At 40.4% G+C, this 23,377-nt stretch overlaps 1 protein-coding gene across 1 annotated transcript in view; it reads left to right on the forward strand.

Moving 5' to 3' along the window:
• RNF149 (ring finger protein 149) overlaps nt 1-23,016 on the forward strand; it is a 32,577-nt gene extending 9,561 nt beyond the window's left edge. Inside the window, exons 2-7 of the mRNA XM_023211371.1 lie at nt 4,516-4,766; nt 5,689-5,757; nt 10,856-10,938; nt 13,897-13,993; nt 17,998-18,196; nt 22,277-23,016. Coding sequence (XP_023067139.1) covers nt 4,516-4,766; nt 5,689-5,757; nt 10,856-10,938; nt 13,897-13,993; nt 17,998-18,196; nt 22,277-22,320 — 743 coding nt within the window. The 3' untranslated portion in view covers nt 22,321-23,016. The remainder of the gene's footprint in view (nt 1-4,515; nt 4,767-5,688; nt 5,758-10,855; nt 10,939-13,896; nt 13,994-17,997; nt 18,197-22,276) is intronic.
• Nucleotides 23,017-23,377: the final 361 nt, after the last annotated feature.

Consider the following 23,377-nt stretch of genomic DNA (forward strand, 5'->3'; position numbering starts at 1 on the left):
AGGGTGTCCTTCTGGTGTTTCAGTAACTAAATCCCAAAGCTTGAGATCCACAATGGATTTGCTACAGATGAAATTTCTCTCCACAATAAAATAGTGTTAAAATGTGGTTTTAGTGTGATGTCAGGGAACGTTCTTTATATACCCTTTCAAGTTATTTTTTGTTTTGTTTCGAGACAGAGTCTCGCCCTGTCGCCCAGGCTGGAGTGCAGTGGCGCGATTTTGGCTCACTGCATCCTCCGACTCCTAGGTTCAAGCAATTCTTCTGCCTCAGCCTCCTGAGTAGCTGGGATTACAGGCATGAGCTACCACGCCCAGCTAATTTTTTGCATGTGTAATATTAGTAGAGACAGGGTTTCACCATGTTCGCCAGGCTGGTCTCAAACGCCTAACCTGAAGTGATCCACCTGCCTCGGCCTTCCAAAGTCCTGGGATTATAGACGTGAACCAACATGCCTAAAAGTTATTTTTTGAATAGCTAATATGTGCACATGATACAGAATTCTTACTATGCAAATAAGACCCCCCACCCCGTCCTGCATCCCGTAGAGCCTCTCCCCAGAAAGTCATGGTCTCTAGTCTCTGGGGTAGCCTTCCAGAGGGTAGTATGTGTTTATAGGGGCATGTCGGTCTTTGGGTTTTTGTTGTTGTTTTGTTTTTTTTAAGGACAGCATGCTCTCCACACAGTTTACATGTTGTGTGTTTTCTGTCTTGAGTACTGTCATTACTTACAGAGCTGCTACTTCAGTCTTCATACACATATTGTAATATATATAGCTTTTTTCTTTTCGATGGACATGTATATTGTGATAGCGAAAACTTAGGAAAAAACGTTGGCAATAAATCTTTTTTATTTATTTAATTTTATTACTATTTTTGAGACAGTGTCTTGCTCTGAGTCTGGAGTGCAGTGGTGCAATTTCGGCTCACTGCAGTCTTTGCCTCCTAGGCTCAGGTGATCCTCCTGCCTCAGCCTCCCAAGTAGCTAGGACTACAGACATGCACCACCACACCCAGCTAATTTTTGTATTTCTTTTAAGTAGAGACAGGGTTTTGCCATGATGGCCAGGCTGGTCTCAAACTCCTGATCCGTCCGCCTTGGCCCCCCAAAGTGCTGGGATTACAGGCATGAGTCACCGTGCCCAGCCAACAATAAATCTTTATAGATACCTCATTGGTTACATCTATGCAGTTACGTTTCTGGACACAGAATTGCTGGGCCAAAGAGACATGGACATTTAGAATTTTTCAAATGCCATTGCCTTTCGTAGAAAGAGTTTAGTAATTTATTCACCACCCCACCAGCAGTGTGCGAGAGTGCTGATTCATGCCTATTTTTGCCAATATAGTATATCAGACTTTTTGGTCTTTGCCAATCTTACAGGAAATGTTTTCATTTGTTACCAAGGAAGACTTTTTATGTGTTTAAAATCGCTTTTGCAGGGAGAGAGTGACTGCCAATGGACACAGGGTTTCTTTTTAGGGTAATGAAAATGTTACGGAATTAGATAGTGATGATGGTTGTACAGCTTTACAAATCTACTAAAAAGCACTGACTTGTACACTTAAAAAAAGGTGAATTTTGTGGTATGTGGATTATATCTCAATAAAACTGCTGTTTAAAATACCCATTTGGCCAAGCATAGAGTGGCTCATGCCAGGAGCCCAACACTATGAGACGTCGAGGTGGGAGAATTGTTTGAGGCCAGGAGTTCAAGGCTAGCCTGAGCAACATAATGAGACCCCATTTCTTCAAAAAATGAAAAAAATTAGCCAGGTGTAGTGGTGTGTGCCTGTGGTCCCAGCTACTCAGGAGGCTGAGGCAGGAGGATCACTTGAGCCCAGGAGTTTGAGATTTCATTGAGCTAGGATCCCACCACTGTACTCCATCCTGGGTGACAGAGTGAGACCCCATCTCTTTAAAAATAAAAACAAAACAAAAAAACCTTTTTATTTTCTGCAAATCAACTTCATTTTCTTTGTTTTTCTGTTACTCTTACAGGAAATTAGATTTTTGTCTTTGTTATGTTACATCTATATTTTCCAAGTTGATCGTTTGCTCTTTTTGTTTTTTGTTTGTTTGAGACAGAGTCTTGCTCTTGTCACCCAGGCTGGAGTGCAGTGGCGCAATCTCGGCTCACCGCAACCTCTGCCTCCGGGGTTCAAGTGATTCTTCTGTCTCAGCCTCCTGAGTAGCTAGGATTACAGGCGCCCACCACCACGCCTGGCTAATTTTTGTAATTTCAGTAGAGACGGGGTTTCGCCATTTTGGCCTGGCTGGTCTCCAACTCCTGACCTCAGATGATCCACCCACCTCAGCCTCCCAAAGTGCTGGGATTACAGGCGCGAGGCACCTTGCTTGCCTGGCAAAGTGCTGGGATTACAGGCATGAGTCACCGTGCCCAGCCAACAATAAATCTTTATAGATACTTTGTTGGTTACATCTATGCAGTTACGTTCCTGGACACAGAATTGCTGGGCCAAAGAGACACGGACATTGCTCTTTTGCTCTTTTGACCTTGGTTTTGCTCTTATTCATGGAGAAAATTTTCATTTTTCTGTAGTTAAAAAAAAGTTTTTTTAAGAACCTCTAAGGTAGTTTTTATACTTGGAGAAGCTTTTCTTCAATATATATTTTTTAATTCCCATCTTTCTTCTGGCCATTGTACGTTTCCTCTTTATTTATATATACATTTAAATCTTTGATTTAGTTGGAATTTATTTTGGCGTAAGTTGTGAGAAATGGATGCAGCTTCTCCCTACTCGCCCCACCGGTGATACCCAGTTGCCTCAAATAATTTTTTAAATAATTCATTTTGCCTCATGCATTTGGAATTCTGCTTCTGTGCACTAAATTCTTTAATGTATTTGGGTCTATTTCTGGACTGTTATTCTGTCTCATTCTGTGGGCGTCTCCATATGCTACAGCCACAATGTTTTAATTACTTAAAGACTGGTCCAGGTTTCACTGTTTAAAACGTTGTTCCAATCGTCTTGTTTTCCTTCTAAGTGAACTTAGAAGCAGTATTTTTAGTTCTTTATTAATGTTACTGATATTTTATGATTCTTGCATTCATTTGTAGCTAAATTCATGTAAAATTTTTTATTTTAGCCCTTCTTTTCTATGTCTCTTGATTTTTGTCTCATGTCTGCTTATGCCTTCAGAGCAATGCTAAATAATAGTGATCATAGTAGAAATTTTCATATTGTCTCCCTGATTTTAATGACTATGCTTTAGGCATTATGTATTAGTACTCATAAGTGGAATTGATCTGTATAGGTTTTTGTTTGTTTTTCATTGAGGTACAGTCTCACTCTGTCGCCCAAGCTGGAGTACGGTAGGATGATCTCAGCTCACTGCAGCCTCGACCACCTGCTCCCAACTCGTTTTTTCTTTAAATTATTTGTAGAGAGATGGTCTCACTTACACAGGCTGGTCTCCAATTCCTGGCCTCAAGTGATCCTCCGATCTCACGTCTCAAAGTGCTGGGATTACAGGTGTGAACTACCATGCCTGGCTTGTATGGTTCTTTTGTTGGTTGTTTATTACCATGTTTGGTTTTATTATCTTAGAAGTTTTTTTTTTTTGAGACAGAGCCTTGCTCTGTTGCCTAGGCTGGAGTGCAGTGACGCAATCTCGGCTCACTGTAACCTCTGTCTCCCGGGTTTACGCCATTCTCCTGCCTCAGCCTCCCGAGTAGCTGGGACCACAGGCGCCTGCCACCACGCCTGGCTAATTTTTTGTATTTTTAGTAGAAACTTGGTTTCACCATGTTAGCCAGGATGGTCTCGATCTCCTGACCTCATGATCGGCCCACCTCGGCCTCCTGAAGTGCTGGGATTACAGGCATGAGCCACCGCGCCTGGCCGTCTTACAAGTAATTTTTAAACTTTCTAATTTTTTAATCTGCTGTGGAACAACTTAAATATCGTTGGTATTACTTGTTCCTTAAAGGTTTGGTGGTAGGCTTCACCTGTGAAACTGAACAGTACTCTAGCTTTTGGGGGAATCGTTTTTATTTATTTATTTATTTTTGAGATGGGGTCTCGCACTGTCACCGGGGCTGGAGTGCAGTGGCGCAATCTCGGCTCACTGCAACCTCCGCTTCCCCGGTTCACCCCGATTCTCCTGCCTCAGCCTCCTGAGCTGGGATTACAGGTGCCCGCCACCACACCCGGCTAATTTTTGTAAGTTTGGTAGAGATGGTGTTTCACTATGTTGGCCAGACCGGTCTTGAACTCCTGACCTAGTGATCCACCCACCTAGGCCTCCCAAAGTGTTGGTATTACAGGCGTGAGCCACCATGCCTGGCCGGGGGAGTAGTTCTTAGTGATTGCTTCTGTTACTTCTAATGTCATCAGTTTCTTTTGGAACCAGGTTTGGTAACTTATGTTTTCCATGGAATTTTTCTAATGTATTTATATATGTAGATGAACATAGTACCCTTATATTTAATTTAATGTTCTCGGTATCATATTTTGTGTTCTTCACGTTGATTTCTTTGTTCTTTCCTACAGGAACAGGAAATACAGTGGTCATTATGATTAGCTATCCAAAAGGAAGAGAAATTTTGGAGCTGGTGCAGAAAGGAATTCCAGTAACGATGACCATAGGGGTTGGCACTCGGCACGTACAGGAGTTCATCAGCGGTCAGTCTGTGGTGTTTGTGGCCATCGCCTTCATCACCATGATGATTATCTCGTTAGCCTGGCTAATATTTTACTATATACAGCGTTTCCTATATACTGGCTCTCAGATTGGAAGTCAGGTAATGATGGACAACTCTGAATTTTGATTTTTAAAAGATAGTTCATAAATATGCTCCATATGTATTCCTAGAAGTTACATTTGACCATATTCTTTTATTTTTGCTTATATTATTTAAGTATTCACATGACTTTTTGGAAGTCACTTTTTAATTGGACTATGTTAAATTTTTTGTTTTGTGGGAAATTAGATACCTTTAAGTCTGGGTTTCCTTTTGCACATTTATTTCCTGCAGGAACCCTCTTAGTCCCTTCCAGACACAAAGGAGTGATGAAAAGGCCTGAGTTAAGGGTGGACCTGTCCTTAGGTAGCCCTCATTCTCTGATGAGACCTAAAGGTGAGGAGCAGAGAGGAAATGGGGGCCTCTCTGTCTCCATCATGGAGCTGTAGTAAAGCCATTTATCTGTCTCAGTGATAGCGAAGAGAAGGGCCGTCAGAGAGCCAGTGGCTTCCCAAGGCAGGCCTTTTGAACGTCCCACTTATATCTGTCATTGTGGAAAGTTGACTTTTCTGTCTTGAGTACTAGGAAGAGGCCTTTTCCTTTTAGGTACTTAAGTAGATGAGCATATGGTACCCCTATCCTTAGCTTCTTACTTTCTTGACAATATTTAAACATAAGATGTGGTTTCTTCTTCAGAAAAGAAATTGAAAGTCAGTACTCTTGGTCACATACCTCTTAATGTTACATATGGCTGTTCTGCATATGAAGACTTGAATGGCTTTTGTTGTTTGGGGGCGTTTTTGTTAAGTTGGTGCAAAAGTAATTGCGGTTTTTGCCATTAAAAGTTATTTTCAGTATAGTCATTTGACTTTGCCTTTCAAGTGAAATGTTTCTATATGCTTATGTGTATTTGTGACTTTTAAGAAAAATAGTGATTTAATTTAAATTTTTCAATAACTATATTAATATTTTCCCACCCAAGAGCCATAGAAAAGAAACTAAGAAAGTTATTGGCCAGCTTCTACTTCATACTGTAAAGCATGGAGAAAAGGTAATATTTTCATGGTTTTTTTTTGTGGTTTAGAGTAGAGAATATGCTGTACGTGTTTATTTTAAAGAAGGATTGGCAGAAATATTTTGCCATTGAGAAGAGCCTTCCAGACCTGCATTAATATGGTAGCCACTAGTCACATACAGCAATTTGCATTTAAATGAATTTAATTTAAAATTGAGCCCCTCACTGGTGACGGTTGAAGCACTTTGGGAGCCACAGTGGCTGGTTGCTGCCCTCCTGGACAGCTCTGACATTCCCAGCAGTGAAGAAAGTGGTGCTGGTTAGAACCAGATCACTATAAAGACGTGGAGGAGCATACAGTCTTCACCAGCCCTTGATACCTTCAGTTCATTTCTGTTAAATCTGAGACTATGTGTCCACTCCTTTAGTTACAGGGAGAACATGTTGGCATTTGTGGGGATGGAGAGAAAAGAGATTTTTAAAACTACTTTTGGAAAAGGAAACATTTTGACATGGCCAATCTGACACTTAAAAGTTCAAAATCATACCAGAATTTTAAAGCATTTTTGAAATAGGACAAATCCTGAATCTAGAAGCTCAGATTCTTGGAGAATAGATGCCTTAAAAGGAAAACTGTTGCTGATGTGTAGTATTTATTCTTTTCATAGTTCTTCTGGTGTGCTTTAAAATGTTGATAATTGTGTTGACTTGCAGCTATGACTTGGTGTAGCTGTTTTGATTTTCATGTTATCTCACTAAGTTATCAAAAATCTGTTCCACCCTCCAGTTTCTACTCCCCTTCAGAAAGAAAGAGTACCTGCACTTATGGTGTATATCTCTTTCTTTTACCTTAAAGGATTAAAGCAAAAATAACACATTAGCTTACAGACCTTTCATTTTTTTTTTTTTTTTTTAATTTGGAATTGATACTAATGAGGCTTCGAGAATTGTATTGGTGGCTACCATTCCTTTGCTGACGGCTTTCGTACTGCAGTTCAATGTTAACAGTTTGTGCAGGGTATTGTTTTCTTTCCATATAAATGTGTTGAACAGAAAAAGTGAAAAAAAAAAAAAAGATCACATCTCATGGCTTAAGATTAGTGTCTGATTTGCAGATCACTCAGAAGGTCCTTAGGGATAGAGTTTCCAGTTAATGCCTGTGACAAACTCTGCACACATTCAGCATAGTCAGTTACTTGACAAGCATGTGGTTTATGTTCCTCTTGGAACATGCCTTCTTAGCCTTCTTAGCAGGAAATCGCAGTTCTTTTTTTTCTTCTTATAATAAGACGGTCTCACTCCGTCACCCAGGCTGGTGTGCAGTGGCGCAATCTCGGCTCACTGCAAGCTCCGCCTCCTAGGTTCATGCCATTCTCCTGCCTCAGCCTCCCAAGTAGCTGGGACTACAGGCGCCCGCCACCACACCCAGCTAATTTTTTGTAATTTTAGTAGAGATGGGATTTCATCATGTTAGCCAGGATGGTCTTGATCTCCTGACCCCGTGATCCGCCCGCCGTGGCCTCCCAAAGTGCTGGGATTACAGGTTTGAGCCACCGTGCCTGGCCGGAAATCGAAGTTCTTAAGTGTAAGAAGACGTAGATGTATTTGTTTAATTTACTGAATCAAATCTTTGAGAACACAAGTAAATTAATATTATCCTCTTCCCATACAGAACAATTTTGAAAATATGCTTCCAGGGACTGTTTCTTGAAAGTTGTCAAAATAATGGTTGAAAAAAAGAGGAGCCTTGCAAAAAAGCCTTATGGTGTATATATTTTTAAGAAGATTCCTAAATGATCCATGAGGTATATACAGATGGCCCCCAACTTCCAATGGTTTGGCTTAACAATTTTTAAACTTTATGACAGTGTGAAAGCAATACGCATTCAGTAGAAACCATACTTCAAGTGTTGTTTTTAACTTTCAGTATGGTATGCAGTAGATTATATGAGAGAGTCAGTACTTTATTTTAAAATAGGCTTTGTGTTAGATGATTCTGCCCAAGTGTAGGCTAATGTAAGTGTTCTGAGCATGTTTATGGTAGGCCAGGCTAAGCCATGATGTTCAGTAGGTTAGGTACATTGAATGCATTTTACACTTAATGATATTTTCAACTTACAGTGGATTCAGTGAGATGTGACCCCATGGTAAGTTGAAGAGCAGCTGTACACAGATTTTCTTGCAATTTTACATTTTAAACTGTACAAAAAAATGTGTTTTCTTCAGACAACATTGTATTCCATTCTAGAGAAAATAAAAATTAATGTTGTCTAATTTTTATTTTCTTGTAGACTCATTCACAGTAATGTATAAAGTTGCAAACCATTATTAGAGATTTTAAAAATTATTTAATCATTCTTGCCCCACATATGATTACTTTCATTGAAACATACAATTTTAAATGTTGTTACAAGTTCATTTTAATATAGTCTTTGATAACAATATCTACATATAAAATCAAATGTGGTCTCGCACAGTGGCTCGCGCCTGTAATCCCCAGCACTTTGGGAGACAGAGGCAGGAGGATCACTTGAGTCCAGGAGTTTGAAACCAGCCTGGGCAACATGGTGAAACCCTGTCTCTTAAAAAAAATAAATAGGCTGGGCATAGTGGCTCACGCCTGTAATCCTAGTACTTTGGGAGGCCGAGGCAGATGGATCACAAGGTCAGGAGTTCGAGGCCAGCTTGACCTACATGGTGAAACCCCATCTCTACTAAAAATACAAAAATTAGCTGGGCATGGTGGTGCGTGCCTGTAGTCCCAGCTACTCGGGAGGCTGAGGCAGGAGATTCACTTGAACCCAGGAGGCAGAGGTTGCAGTGAGCCAAGATGATGCCACTGCACTCCAGCCTGGTGACAGAGCGAAACTCTGTCTCAAAAAATTAATTAAATTAATAAGATAAAATGTTTACTGCTTCCATGTTGACAGGTGGTGCACATGGCGAAATATATGTTTAAATACAGCAATTACATAAGAACAGTGTAACTATGTTCCATAAAATGAACTGCCTAAATTTGCAGCCATATGCTGATACTGATTGGGGGTCCCTGAGTCCCTACCCCAGCATCCTGGGAAGGAGAATCCTGCTGGCCTGTCTTGCGTCAGATGGCCACTGTGGCCCTGGCTGCCTTGGTTAATGGATGAGACCGGGTGTGTAGATCCAGGAGTTATTCCAGAGAAGTAGGGAGGGCTGATTACCACCAAAGAGGTTCATGACCCATAGATTCTTAGAAGTGAAAATTTTGTCACGAGACTACTTTCTCCCCAGCAATTTTTGTTTCTTTGTACCTTTATTAAGTAGTTAGATGAAAAATGGTAACTTACTCTAATTTGTCATTCTGAGTTTTATGTTTGAAAAATATAGCAGACATTTGCATTTCTACAGCATTTAAAACATGAATACTTTTTAACAACCCGCGAACACTTGCTTAGTATTTAAACATTTTAAACTGTACAAAAATGTTTTCTTCGATCTACATCATATTCCATTCTAGAGAGACTAGTGGTGTCTAATTTTTATTTCCTTGTAGACTCATTCACAGTAATGTATATACTTGCAAACCATTATTAAAGACTTTAAAAATTATTTCATCGTTTTTGCCCTGCATATGATAAATGATAGTATTTACTTTCATTGAAACATATAATTTTAAATGTTGAAAGTTCTTTTTTTTTTTGTTTTGCTTTTTGAGATGGAATCTCGCTCTGTCACCGGCTGGAGTGCAGTGGTGCAATCTTGGCTCGCTGCAACCTCCACCTCCCGGGTTCAAGTGATTCTCCTGCCTCAGCCTCCCGAGTAGCTGGGACTACAGGCATGCACTACCATGCCCAGCTAATTTTTGTATTTTTAGTAGAGACGGGGTTTCACCATGTTGGCCAGGATGGTCTCAATCTCTTGACCTCATGATCCGCCTGCCTTGGCCTCCCAAAGTGCTGGGATTACAGGCATGAGCCACCGTGTCTGGCTGTGAAAGTTCATTTTAATACAGTCTTTGATAACAATATCTACATAAAAAAATCAAACATCTGGCATGGTAGCTCATGCCTATAATCCCAGCACTTTGGGAGGCTGAGGCAGGAGGATCACTTGAGTCCAGGAGTTTAAGACCAGCCTGGTCAACACGGTGAGACCCTGTCTCTTTTTTCTTTTTTTTTTTTTTTTCAGATGGTGTCTCGCTGTCACCCAGGCTGGAGTGCAGTGGCGCCATCTTGGCTCACTGCAGCCTCCGACTCCCTGGTTCAAGCGATTCTTCTGCCTCAGCCTCCCGAGTAGCTGGGACTACGGGCTTGCACCACCATGCCCAGCTAATTTTTGTATTTTTTTTTTTTTTTTTTGAGACGGAGTCTCGCTCTGTCGCCCAGGCTGGAGTGCAGTGGCCGGATCTCATCTCATTGCAAGCTCCGCCTCCCGGGTTCACGCCATTCTCCTGCCTCAGCCTCCCGAGTAGCTGGGACTACAGGCGCCTGCCACCTCGCCCAGCTAGTTTTTTTTATTTTTTAGTAGAGACGGGGTTTCACCATGTTAGCCAGGATGGTCTCGATCTCCTGACCTTGTGATCCGCCCGTCTCGGCCTCCCAAAGTGCTGGGATTACAGGCTTGAGCCACCACGCTCGGCCATCTAATTTTTCTATTTTTAGTAGAGACGAGGTTTCACCACGTTGGCCAGGATGGTCTCGATCTCCTGACCTCATTATTGGCCCTCCTTGGCCTCCCAAAGTGCTGGGATTACAGGTGTGAGGCATTGCACCTGGCCAAAACCCTGTCTCTCTAAAAATAATAATAATAATAATAAATAAAGCAATAATAATAAATAAAATAAAATGTTTACTGCTTCCATATTGACAGGTGGTGCACATGGCTAAATATATTTTTAAATACAGTAATTACATATGAACAATATTAGTATTTAAACACTGTTCATATCTGATTAGGCAGACATATTATTTTTCAACCAGATTATTTAGATAATCCCCGAATAGTGGTAAACACCAAGTACAGTTATTTGTGTTTTAATTACACTGGTACCACTGTAGAAGGGAATTCATCATTGTTGTAGTCCAGATGTAGTGAGTTTACCAAGGGATATACTATGTACCAAGAATGTAGTAACACTTTCTTTTTCTTTTTACAGGGAATTGATGTTGATGCTGAAAATTGTGCAGTGTGTATTGAAAATTTCAAAGTAAAGGATATTATTAGAATTCTGCCATGCAAGTATGTTCTTTTTACCTACCGAGATGTTAAAAATTACTTGACAAGTTTTAGGTGTCTGACAAAATAGTTATTTGTTTTTTATGATACGAAGATCTTGTTATTTGTGATCATCTCCTCTTTTTAGAAAAGCAGCTTGGATTTTAAATGTAATGTCTTCACTGCTCTTTAAGATTGCTTTACCTAGGAGATTCTTAGGTTACATTAAGACTCGTTAAGTATCTTTGTCATAGATTGGCTTTTAGTCTTCTAAGCAAGGCTTTATCAAAATTGTAGGAATTACATTATACATTTAGCAGTGCAAAAAGTAAGCTGTGTTGGGAGCAAGAAAAATGAGGGACCAGGGAGACGGGCCTGAAACAGCCTAAAGGAAGTGGGTTGGGGAGGGCAGTAGTTTGCTGTTATTTGCACCCTGGACTTGCGTTCCTTCTAAGGTTGTTTAAAATCAGTATTCCTAGCTGGCTCACACCTGTAATCCCAGCACTTTGGGAGGCTGACTCAGGTGTTCAAGACCAACCTGGTCAACATGGTGAAACCCCATCTGTACTGAAAATACAAAAATTAGCCGGGTGTGGTGGTGTACGCCTGTAATCCCAGCCTACTCAGGTAGCAGAGGCAGGAGAAATTGCTTGAACCCGAGAGGCAAAGGTTACAGTGAGCCGAGATTGCGCCACTGCATTCCAACCTGGGTGACAGAGTGAGACTCCATCTCAAAAAAAAAAAAAAATATTTTTTTTTCCTTTATTCTGGTTACACTAAGGGTTTTGTTTTAGTAGCAGGAAGTTGCTTTAAAAAAAAAATAGAACGAAAGGGTGGGCGTGGTGGCTCATGACTGTAATCCCAGCATTTTGGAAGGCCAAGGCAGGTGGATTACTTAAGGCCAGGAGTTTGAGACCAGCCTGGCCAACATGGCAAAACCCCGTGTCTATTACAATAAAAATACAAAAATTAGCCAGACATGGTGGCACATGCCTGTAATCCCAGCTCCTCAGGAGGCTGAGGTATGAGAATTGCTTGGGGGAGGTAGAGGTTGCAGTGAGCTGAGATCATGCCATTGCACTCCAACCTGGGCAACATGGCAAGACTCTGTCTCCAAAAAAAGTAATGGGATACTTTAATTGATAACTTTTTTAAAAGAATTACCTTGTTAAAAGGGTTCATTCTGTGTGCAGAAATGGTATGTTTTAAGTCTGATGAATTTTAATTATACTTCACAGCTATTAGAAGCAGGTCACAAGTCAGTATATAATTATATTTTGCTTTGTTTGCAGAGTATTTTAGTATATATCCAAGTACTTTATAGTAGATTGATAACTGTGTGAAGGAAATGCAGCCATGCATATCAGGGTAACCAAATGAAAGTTTCCTGACTAAAGGTAGCTGGTTTAAACCTACAAACATTTACATGTGATTGGTACGATGGGTACTGAATAAACTGGGTTGGGTCAGTGTAAGTGGATCATGTCATGTAGAAAGTTATTAAAGTAGAGAAAAGAGTTTTTACTCCAGGCTGGTTTAGGGCAAGTCTTTCTAACTTAAAAACAATGTCCAGGAAGCTGCACAGACGAGCAGTGCTAGGTCGTGCTGGTGGCTGAGCTGGAGTTTGGACCTGACCCTCAAATGCAGGCACATGTGCGCATTTCCTGGTCTCCTTACCGAGCTTTGACTTTTCCCTTATTTTCTCCTGTGCTTTATTTACGTAACAAATTTCCCAATAAAGCTAACACGTTCCTTTTATGTTTTTGTAAAAATTATTTCTTAAGTACTGTTTTTTTTTTTTTTTTTTTTTTTTTTTTTTTGAGACAGAGTTTCACTCTTGTTGCCCAGACTGGAGTGCAGGGGGTGTGATCTTGGCTCACTACAACCTCCGTCTTCAGAGTTCAAGCGATTCTCCTGCCTCAGCCTCCTGAGTAGCTGGGATTACAGGCATCCACCAACACACCCAGCTAATTTTTGTACTTTTAGTGTAGAGCGGGTTTCACTATGTTGGCCAGGCTGGTCTTGAACTCCTGACGTCAGGTGATCCACCCACCTCAGCCTCCCAAAATGTTGGGATTACAGGTGTGAGCCACCATGCCTGGCCGCAAGTACTGTTACTTTTAATTCCACTAGCAGATTTCTGTTTGTAAAAAAAAAAAAAGTCTTCAAACAACAGTAATAATACCAAACAATGACCAAGTATGCTCTGTGCCTGGTGCAGTTGTACACACACTGCATGTGCCCCTCAGTCCCTGGTGTGGGGCAGAGAGTGTAGGAACCTAGTTCAGAGTCCCAGCCATTGAATGGCATGCTTGTGTCTGAGCCCAGCCTGTCTGGCTCTGAAACCCATACTATAATCTTAACTCCTTTTCTTCATCAGTTGTAGAAAATAGATTTATCACACAGGAGGCAAAGTTAGCCAACTGAGACAAATCAGCAAAAGAAGAAAATATATATGCCTTTTTTTTATTCTGAAAGTGATAGGTGTTCATTATAGAAAGATGGAGTGTATACAAAACTGTGTAAGAGAGAAAAAAAGTATTGCGTATGCCTGCGTAAGCCTACCACCGCAAGATGATCTGTTAATATTTTTGTTGTATTTCCATTTGAGTCATTTTATGGACTTATATAAGGTACTGCCAGTTTAGTATTAGTTTACTTATTACTACTAGTTGATTTATGCCACGTTTTTTCCCAAAAATTTTTCAAATAAGTTACAAAGGCACGTAAAAATGTACAACCTAGTGTGAGGGCATAAATAAGCCATGGTTTTTGTAGGGTGAAGGGAAATTTTCCCTAAAAGTGCCAGATTCTGTTTCACATGGAAGAGAGAATAATGACATGATAAGTAAGTAGACTAGAATGTTGATTTGATGTCAGCTAACTTGTAATGAGAGGATGAGTTGGTAGAATGTCTTATTTCCTTTATAAGTTATATAAACATTGATTTTAAAAACATTAACACATACTTAATTTTTTTAGGCATATTTTTCATAGAATATGCATTGACCCATGGCTTTTGGATCACCGAACATGTCCAATGTGTAAACTTGATGTCATCAAAGCCCTAGGATATTGGGTTTGTTACGTTTTTGTTTATATTCAATCTCTGTCCCAGTTCTTCCTGAGTGATTCAGTTTCATTATTGACTAGAAACAAGAGGAACAGGCGAAAGGCTCCTAATATCCTTGTGGTTCTCTGAAGAAAATTTCCTCACTATTAAAAATGACTTCTTAAGGCAGTCCAAAAAAATCAGTGAAATAGATTTGTGATGATAGAACAGTATGCTCAGATGTTTCCCAGAGAGTTTGTAATTACTTAGAGTAATGGGTTTTGGTATGCTGCACCACAGAATGTATATATGCTAGTTTTGTATAAACAGGAATCATAAAATATTTGAAAAGGAAGGAGCCGCATAGGTTGTCTGGCTTAATATGTGCATTCTACATGTGAAGAAACCAAAGCCAATACTTCTTAACATCAAATATTATTCCCTATTCCTAGGTTTCAGAATCAAATAGACCTGGGGCAGTTTGTCCTGCATTGAAGTTGGTTCATCACTGATGGTCACAGGGCCTTACACAGAAGACACAGGGGCAAAATGAAAAGGAAATCATAGGAGTAGCTAGCCACGTGCTGAACAAATGCCTTCCATACCTTGTTATGTCTGATCTTCACAGTTGCTATATAAGTGCTGTCACTATTCCCATCTTACTAATTAGAAACTTGAGCTTAGAGAAGCTGAATAACTCACCTGAAGTCATACAGTGATTTAATGGGAAATCATCTTTCAAATAAAGTTTGCTTAATTCCAGGGTCTGAGCACTTAACTATTACTCTACCCAAAGAGGGGAACATAGAGGGAAAGAATACTTTTGTTTAGGTTATGTTTTTTTATTGGTTTTAGAGTCTTCATGCAATCTATTAATGTCTCAACATATTCTCATTTAGAAGATAAACAGTTTTAGGCCTGACTTGGTGGCTCATGCCTGTAATCCTGGCATTTAGGGAGGCTGAGGTAGGCGGATCACTTGAGGTCAGGAGTTCAAGACCAGCCTGGCCAACATGGTGAAACCATGTCTCTACTAAAAATACAAAAAAAAATTAGCCAGATGTGATGGCACACTCCTATAGTCCCATTTACTTGGGAGACTGAGACAGGAGGATCGCTTGGGTCTGGGAGGCAGAGGTTGTAGTGAACTGAGAGCATGCCACTGCACTCTAGCCAGGGCAACGAGAGTGAAACCCTGTCTCAATCAGTCAATCAAAAAAAAAAGTTTTCAAATAAAGATCTTTGGGGAAAATAATTTATCAAATATCGTCTTGTTGCTAAACATATTTTTAGAGTTTTTCATAGAGTTTATTGTGGAATTAGAAACTGCAGTTTGAGTTTTTTTCAATGATGATCATTTTATGCAGCTTTAAGCCATTATGGTCATGTAAGCGTCTATAGTGGCATCATTAAAGAACTGACCCGTTAAATAAGACTTATTTCCCAGACTGCAGTCTGTTTAAAATGCCCCCTCATCTTCTAGCTTAAGAGACCGCTTCCTTAACAACTGCTGTCATTCTCTATGAATTACAATTTGTGTGTTTTTTTTGAGACAGCCTCACTCTGTCGCCCAGGCTGGAGTGCAGTGGTATGATCTCAGCTCACTTCAGCCTCTGCCTCATGGGTTCAAGTGATTCTCCTACCTCAGCCTCCCAAGTAGCTGAGCTTACAGGTGCACTCCACTACATCCAGCTAATTTTTTATATTTTTTGTAGAGATGGGGTTTTACCACATTGGCCAGGCTGGACTCAAACTCTTGGCCTCAAGTGATCCATCCGCCTCAGCCTCCCAAAGTGCTGAGATTGCAGGCATGAGCCATCGCACCTGGCCACTGAATTGTTTTTTAAATGTGAGTTCCAGAATGCCTTCACTGTGTGCTCACAGGAAGGTGGAGGTCAGTGTTCAAGAACGGTCTTACTAGAAACTGAAACTATTTTGACGTCCAGAAAATTTGTCTCTCTTTTAGAATTTCTTCACGTATTCATGGTTTTCAATAATTGTAGCTGTGTTTAGCATGGCATAACATGCTTTCTTAATGAACCTGGTTCATCCCTCTTTACTGCAGAAACTGGAGCTTAGAAGAGAGGATGAGCGTTTGTGGGGACAGCATATAGCATACAGGGAGCTTGATGGATTTCTTTCTTGGCAAGGTTTTAGAACTCTTTTCCTTCATTAGATACACTCTAAAGCATATTCTAAGTTGTTTTCTTCATCAGTCAGTAGTTTAACATGCTTTTCATTTCTGGATGTTTGTATGAAAGGAATTTCACTGACTGTAGCACAGGGACTTTAATCCTCATGAGTTTTGTTTGTGGAAATAAGCTGTATATTTCATATATTAAAAATTAAGACTCTTCATCTCACGTAAGGTTGAATGTTAATTTCAGAAAGCTAGAATATATATCCCCAGAATGCCTAATTTATTTTTTGATGAACAGAACCTGTAGTAACATTAAACCTCAGAAACTTACTGTCTTGTCTTTGACTTTTGAATCTTTAGACAGTACACCCTTTTCTGTGGACCTCTTGACCCCTTCCTGCAGTGGATGCTTTAGTTAGCCATGCTGTGCCCTCTTGTAGTAACTAGTTCTCTATTTCCCCATAACTGTAGTGAGAGTCAGCCTCAGTCTACCACACAGACTTTAAAGGTTTACAGCTATTTCAGTCATCCTTGTCACTTGTTTTCATTCATTTGGCAAGGATGAGTCAAAGAAATGACATCTAAGGTGCTAGATCTGCACTTGGCTCTGGGGAGACAAAGATGAGTAAGACACAGCCCCTCCCCTCAAGGGCTCTTGAGGATTTCACTTTCTGGACTGCTGGGGGGTCAGGGCACGCACACAGAAGGGCATGCACACAGACACGACATGGCCAAAGAGTCCTGTTTGAAGTGCTGCCTGTGGGAGCACAGAGGAGGGGTCACACGTCCTGCTGCCAGGTAGAAATTGGAAGGTGGAGCAAGTGCATTTGAGAGGGCAGTTGAGCTGGGTGTTGCATTATCCGTCAGACACACCAAAGTCTTGAGGCTAATGCTATGTCTGGGGAGCGAACAGACAGGGTTGGAGGTTGGCAGGTAGTTAAGTGAGCAGATATTTAGGTAAACAGGTTGGGGCTAGGCTGGCAGAAGTTTGGGTACTGTGGTGATGTCACAGCCACAGAATTTTTTGCTTGGTGTGTCAGGAGCAGGGATGGGAGGGCGTTACGTTACTGGTGAGGCAGGAGGGGCAGGTTCTAGAACACAGGTGGAGCAGGGCTGTTGGGGGCGCAGCCCAGTGGAGGGAGGTGGAGCGCCTGTGAGTGGTGTTTTTACTTGAAGCAATGGTAGATGCTGAGCCAGATGGTCATAGTGAACCTACAGCAACCCCTCATCTAATAAGTCACTTTACCAGGAGTTCCATCCACTTACAACACAGCTTTGACTCTGGTATTAATCAAATAAGGTTTCTAGCTGTTCCCCAAATGTCGAGACTTAATGTAGTGTTGCTGATAGTGTCTCCAGCCCTCCACTTTCACTGTTTTCCTTTCTTTAAAGCAGCAAATGGAAGCGGGAGGGAAGGTGAAGGCAAACTACAGCTGATCAACACCCTGCCCATATGGAAGGAGCCAGAGTAACTTTTTCAAGAAAATAATAGTCTGAAGGCATCTGTTGTTCAAAAGCCTTGTTTATCTCTGAAACCCTAGTGCCTCACTGTAAATCAGCACAGGGCAGTAATCAGAGTTCATGGCTATGGCCTCACATCCTCTGTCCAGGAAGGCAAGGAAGTGGAGGAAAGCTTCACTTTCTGTCAATAGTTTAAAAGCTGGCATTGCTTGTATCAAGGAGGGGAAATGTTTTTTAGAATAAAAAACATGTAGGCCTTAGGAGGTTGGTTGTTGAGAAAGAATTCATTTTCTTGTGATACTAGATAAGGGAGACATTGTTGTGCTTTTTGCCAGATTCATTGTATAGAAGTACATAATATCGTGTGTGAATTACGAGCCAGATGATAGATAAGCTTTGATCATGTTTTTCTTCTGTTCTAATTCTCAAGGGAGAGCCTGGGGATGTCCAGGACATGCCTGCTCCAGAATCTCCTTCTGGAAGGGATCCGGCTGCAAATTTGAGTCTAACTTTACCAGAGGACGACGGAAGTGATGAGAGCAGTCCACCATCAGCCTCCCCTGCTGAATCTGAGCCACAGTGCGATGCCAGCTTTAAAGGAGATGCAGGGGAAAATACGGCATTGCTAGGTGAGCGGTGTGCAAATTATAAAACAATGGAATGTGGCCAGGTGTGGTGGCTCACACCTGTAATCTCAGTGCTTTGGGAGATTAAGGTGGGAGGATTGCTTGAGTTTGAGCTATCAAAGAATAAATAACCAGGAATTAAATATAACCTACGTTTTACTTAATGTATGAAGCTCTTTCTATGTTGATAAGTAGGTGATTTTTTACAGCTACATAGTACTACATTTTGAATTTTCTATAATTTCTTGAAACTATTCCTGGGTGTTTATTATCACTAGCACTTTGAAATCATTATGTATATATACTTACCACTTGTCTAATTGTTTTCTGTCACTCTGATAGGTGAAATCTAGTGAACTGCATGTATTTTTTGTTTGGTTTTTTGTGTGTGTTTTGTTTTACTTTTTGAGGCAGGGTGTTGCTCTGTCACCCTGGCTGGAGTATAGTGATGAGAACACAGCTCACTGCAGCCTCAAATTCCCAGGCTTAACTAGTCCTGCCACCTCTGCCTCCCAAGAAAGCTGGGACCACAGGCACGTGCCACCACATCTAGCTAACTTTTTAAATTTTTTTGAAGTGATGAAGTCTCACCATGTTGTCTAGACTAATCACATTTTTTTTTTATTACCGATGAGGTTAATCCTCTTTTCAAATTATTGGTCATCTTTATTCTTTGATGAACTGCTTATTTTATCCCTTATTTTTTTATGGAGATAGTAATTTTTTCATATTGATCCTTAGAGCTCTTTATACACTGAAAATACTAGGGCTTTGTCATATATTTTGTGTATTTCTCCCCCAATGTCTGTATCCTTTGGCTTTTCATTGTACTTTCCAGATAGAAATTATGTAGTTTAGTTTCCTGTTCTCTCATGATTCTGCCTTTGATTGCATGCTGACTTAGGAAGGCCTTTCTTATCTTAGGATTATAAAGATATTGACCTGTACTTTGCTAGTATTTGTGGGTTTTGTATTTTACATTGAAATCTTAGTATATATAGTTTAAGATGTGAGGAGAGATTTAACTAATCTATTTTTTTCCTTTTATTCCACTTGTTAAACCTAAGTGTTTAATCATTTGTCCTAATATTGTTTAGTGAATAATAATTATAAATAATATGTTTTGATATTTGCAAGGCAAATTCCTTCATCTTTATTCTTCTTTTACAAAAAATTCCTGGGCTATTCTTGGTATTATTATTATTATTGTTATTGTTTGAGATGGAGTCTAGATCTGTCGGCCAGTCTGGAGTACAGTGGCATGATCTCAGCTCACTGCAACCTTCGCCTCCTGGGTTCAAGTGATTTGCTGGCCTCAGGTGATCTGCCCTCCTTGGCCTCCCAAAGTGCTGGGATTACAGGCATGAGCCACTACACCTGGCCTGTTATACATTTTTTAAAGATTAATTCTAAAACCATTTTGCCAAGTAAAAGAAAATCTCATCAGAATTTTTATTGGAATTGGATTCACTTAAAGGTTATTTTAAATGGGAAGAATTAATGCTTCAGATTTTGAATTTTGTCATCCTAGAAGAGGAAGCATATTTTTCCAAAGCAGTAAGATTGAAACTAAGTCAGTTTCTTTGTGGCACATTTAGGATCTGTGAGGCAAAAATAGGTAGAAATACTACAATATAAGTATTAACAGCACCAGAGGAAGAAAAGAATGCATTGTGGAAGAAAAAAGGAGAATAGATTTCGGAGAATTATAAAATTGTAGCGATTGATTGGTGTAGGCATTCTCCTAACCAGCTCTCCAGCTAAGACTGGGCCACCTTACAAAGCAGCATGTTCTGTTGGTAAATGGCTCTTATTTTTAAAAATGTCTTTATATGGAGCCAGAATGCATACCTGTGTGATTTTGCTATTGCCTTCCAACTCCAGAAAGAAAACTACTTTGTCTTCTCTAGTACATGAGCACCCTGGAGATACTAAGACTATTACTCTGACTAAATGTCCTTCAAGAGCAGCCTCCAGAGTTTTCTGCATTCTTGGTACCTTGTTAACTTGCAGTGCATTACAGTTTACCATTGGCTGTCCTGAAATGCCCTCTTAGAACAAAGATAATAAAATTTGAAATCATGGGTAGAAATAAAGAAGGTGGAAGCAGCAGCTAGGTTTCCAAAGCAGCAGAATGTCAGATACCTTCCGAAGCAGCCAGTTTCCCCCGTGTCCCCACCCAACCCCATGTGGGGCTCACATTCTGTTTTTCTCTCTTTGTCCTTTTTTTAAATTCCCAAGTATTGTGCATCAGCAAGTTGACTTTATCTGTTAATGTTCTTTCAGCCTTGTAATGGTAACAATATAAATTGAAAAACACTAAATTAGAAAAATCAGGCCTTAATACCTCCAGAATAAAATGTAGTTTCACTTATAGTTGAGAAGACATTTACTAGCCTCTCAGGAGCAACTAGGAAATGAGTGTGGAAGTTACTATGGTAGACCCTGGAGAAGGTGTTTTCCTGCGGAAGTGCACCTTCCACTGTCCAGTTACGTCACTCTCCACCTACTTCACCTCCTTGAAGGGAGTGCAAAATATTTGATTGGGTGTGGGGTGATTGGAGAGATATTGGTCAAAAGGTGCAAAGTTTCAGTTAGGAGTAAGTTCAAGAACTCCATTATACAGCATGGTGACTACAGTTCATAACAATGTATAGTATTCTTGAAAGATGCCCAAAGAGTAGATTTTAAATGTTCTCACTTTGAATAAATATATCAGGTAATGCACATGAATTCGTGTGATTTAGCCATTCCACAATGTATACATGTTTCAGAACATCATGTTGTATACCATAAATATATGCAGTTTTTGTCACTTTAAACAGTAAATACACATTTTATATTTATAAAGCAAGAGGAAGCATTTTGAGATTACTTATGTTATTTCACCATTTAATAGAAACTTTAGGCTGGACATGGTGGCACACACCTGTAATCCTAGCACTTTTGGAGGTGGGGTGGTGGGGAGCAGATTACATCGCATGAGGCCAGCCTGGGGAACGTGCAGAAACCCTGTCTCTACAAAACATTAGCAGGGCATAGGGGCATGTGCCTGTAGTCCCAGCTGTCTGGGAAGCTGAGGTGGGAGGATCACTTGAACCCAGGAGGTCAAGGATGCAGTGAGCCACGGCTGTGATCATGTCACTGCACTCCAGCCTGGGTGAGAGAGTGAGACCCTGTCTCAAAAGAGAAACTTTAAATTGGCAAAATAAAAAGTAGTGGGTTCTGCTGCTATCTTTAAGGAACTATTCTGTTCTAAGAGCCTTTTGTGTGGAGTGATTTTTGTATACCTAGTAATAGCAACTGTCTGGATTTCAGTACCAGCTCCTCCTCTTCCTTGCCATCTATAAACCAGGGCTGGTGACGTGTTAATCTCTACCTCTTAGGGTCAATATAAATACTGGCTATTGTTTTCATTGGTGGCAGCGTCACCATCACCTTAGCTACTTGTTCAACTTTTGGGGACATCTTCTGGTACCACCATCTCTAACTGTCCTTAAAGACTGATCTGCTGATGAGATTAATGTTGGCTAATGCTAGAAAACTCTTACAACAAAGGTGTTTACCAGTTTTTCTTGTTGACTATCAATGGGTTATCAGTTTTCCATATGTGTTTTATTTAAAATTTTCTGTTAGCCGGGCGTGGTGGCTCATACCTCTAATCCTGCATGTCATGGTAGACCCTGGAGAAGGTGTTTTCTCCACTTTGGGAGGCTGAGGCGGGTGGATCACCTGAGGTCAGGAGTTCGAGACTAGCCTGGCCAACATGGTGAAGCCTCATCTCTACTAAAAATGCAAAAGGTCACTGAGTGTGGTGGTGGGCGCCTGTAATCCCAGCCACCCAGGAGGCTGAGGCAGGAGAATTGCTTGAACCTGGGAGGCGGAGGTTGCAGTGAGCCGAGATGGCGCCATTGCACTCCAGCCTGGGCAACAGAGTGAGACTCCATCTCAAAAAAAAAGAAAACAATTTTTCTGTTTACCATCTTGAATTATCTCCAAGTGAGTAACTGTGTTTGTGTAATTGAAGCTCGGAATATGCTGCCCTCTTCTCCTGATGGAGTAGCTTGTGTCGTTCTCTTGCAGAAGCCGGCAGGAGTGACTCTCGGCATGGAGGACCCATCTCCTAGCGCACGTGCCCACTCAAGTGGCACCGGCAGAAGTTTGGCTTGAACTAAAGGACATTTTATTTTTTTTACTTTAGCACATAATTTGTATATTTGAAAATAATGTATATTATTTTACCTATTAGATTCTGATTTGATATACAAAGGACTAAGATATTTTCTTCTTAAAGAGACTTTTCGATTAGTCCTCATATATTTATCTACTAAAATTTACCATGAACAGTGTGTTGCTTCAGACTTACAAAGACAACTGGGGCAAGTACTCTAATGTAAAGGACAGGTGGTGGTTCTGTATCATAGAGTGGCTGCTACGGTACTGTAAAAAACTGGTTAATTCTATTTTTCAAGGTTTTGGCTAAGCACATTAATTTTAGACTAGTTGAAGTGGAACTGTATAATTCAATTCGGTAATTGATCACATGGGCTTTCCCTGGAGGAAAGGTTTGGTTTTTTTGTTTTTTTTTTAAGAACTTGAAACTTGTAACTGAGATGTCTGTAGCTTTTTTGCCCATCTGTGTTGTATGTGGAGATTTCAAAACCTGAGAGCACTTTTTCTTTGTTTAGAATTAGGAGAAAGTCACTAGATGACTTTAGGATTTGCATTTTTCCCTTTATTGCCTCATTTCTTGTGACGCCTTGATGGGGAGGGAAATCTGTTTATTTTTTCCTACAAATAAAAACCTAAGATTCTATATTGCACATGAGCATTAAGTTCTTCATTGCCTTGTTAAGGAAAATGAGTAGGCAGCTGAGAATCGGTTATATTGATTTCAGTTACAATTTAATCTTTACAATTAAAAGGGCGAAAGATGTAGAATTTTAATTTTTATTGTTGACTCAAAATAACCAGTTTTCTTGATTAGAGTTTAAGCAGATTTAATACTATGACTTTGGTAACCATTTCTTTTTTACTTGCTTGCTGTTCTTTTGGGTCAAAAGAGCAGGCTAATGCAGAGCTTTTGGAGACCGCTAAGTGTTAGAAAGTGATTAAACACACACTCTGCTGTTCTCACTTCTTGGAGGTAGAAGTCAGGAATATGAGGCAGTTATTTTTTCGAGT

This window comes from Piliocolobus tephrosceles, chromosome 15 (assembly GCF_002776525.5).
Source record: "Piliocolobus tephrosceles isolate RC106 chromosome 15, ASM277652v3, whole genome shotgun sequence".
Taxonomy (NCBI): Eukaryota; Metazoa; Chordata; class Mammalia; order Primates; family Cercopithecidae; genus Piliocolobus; species Piliocolobus tephrosceles.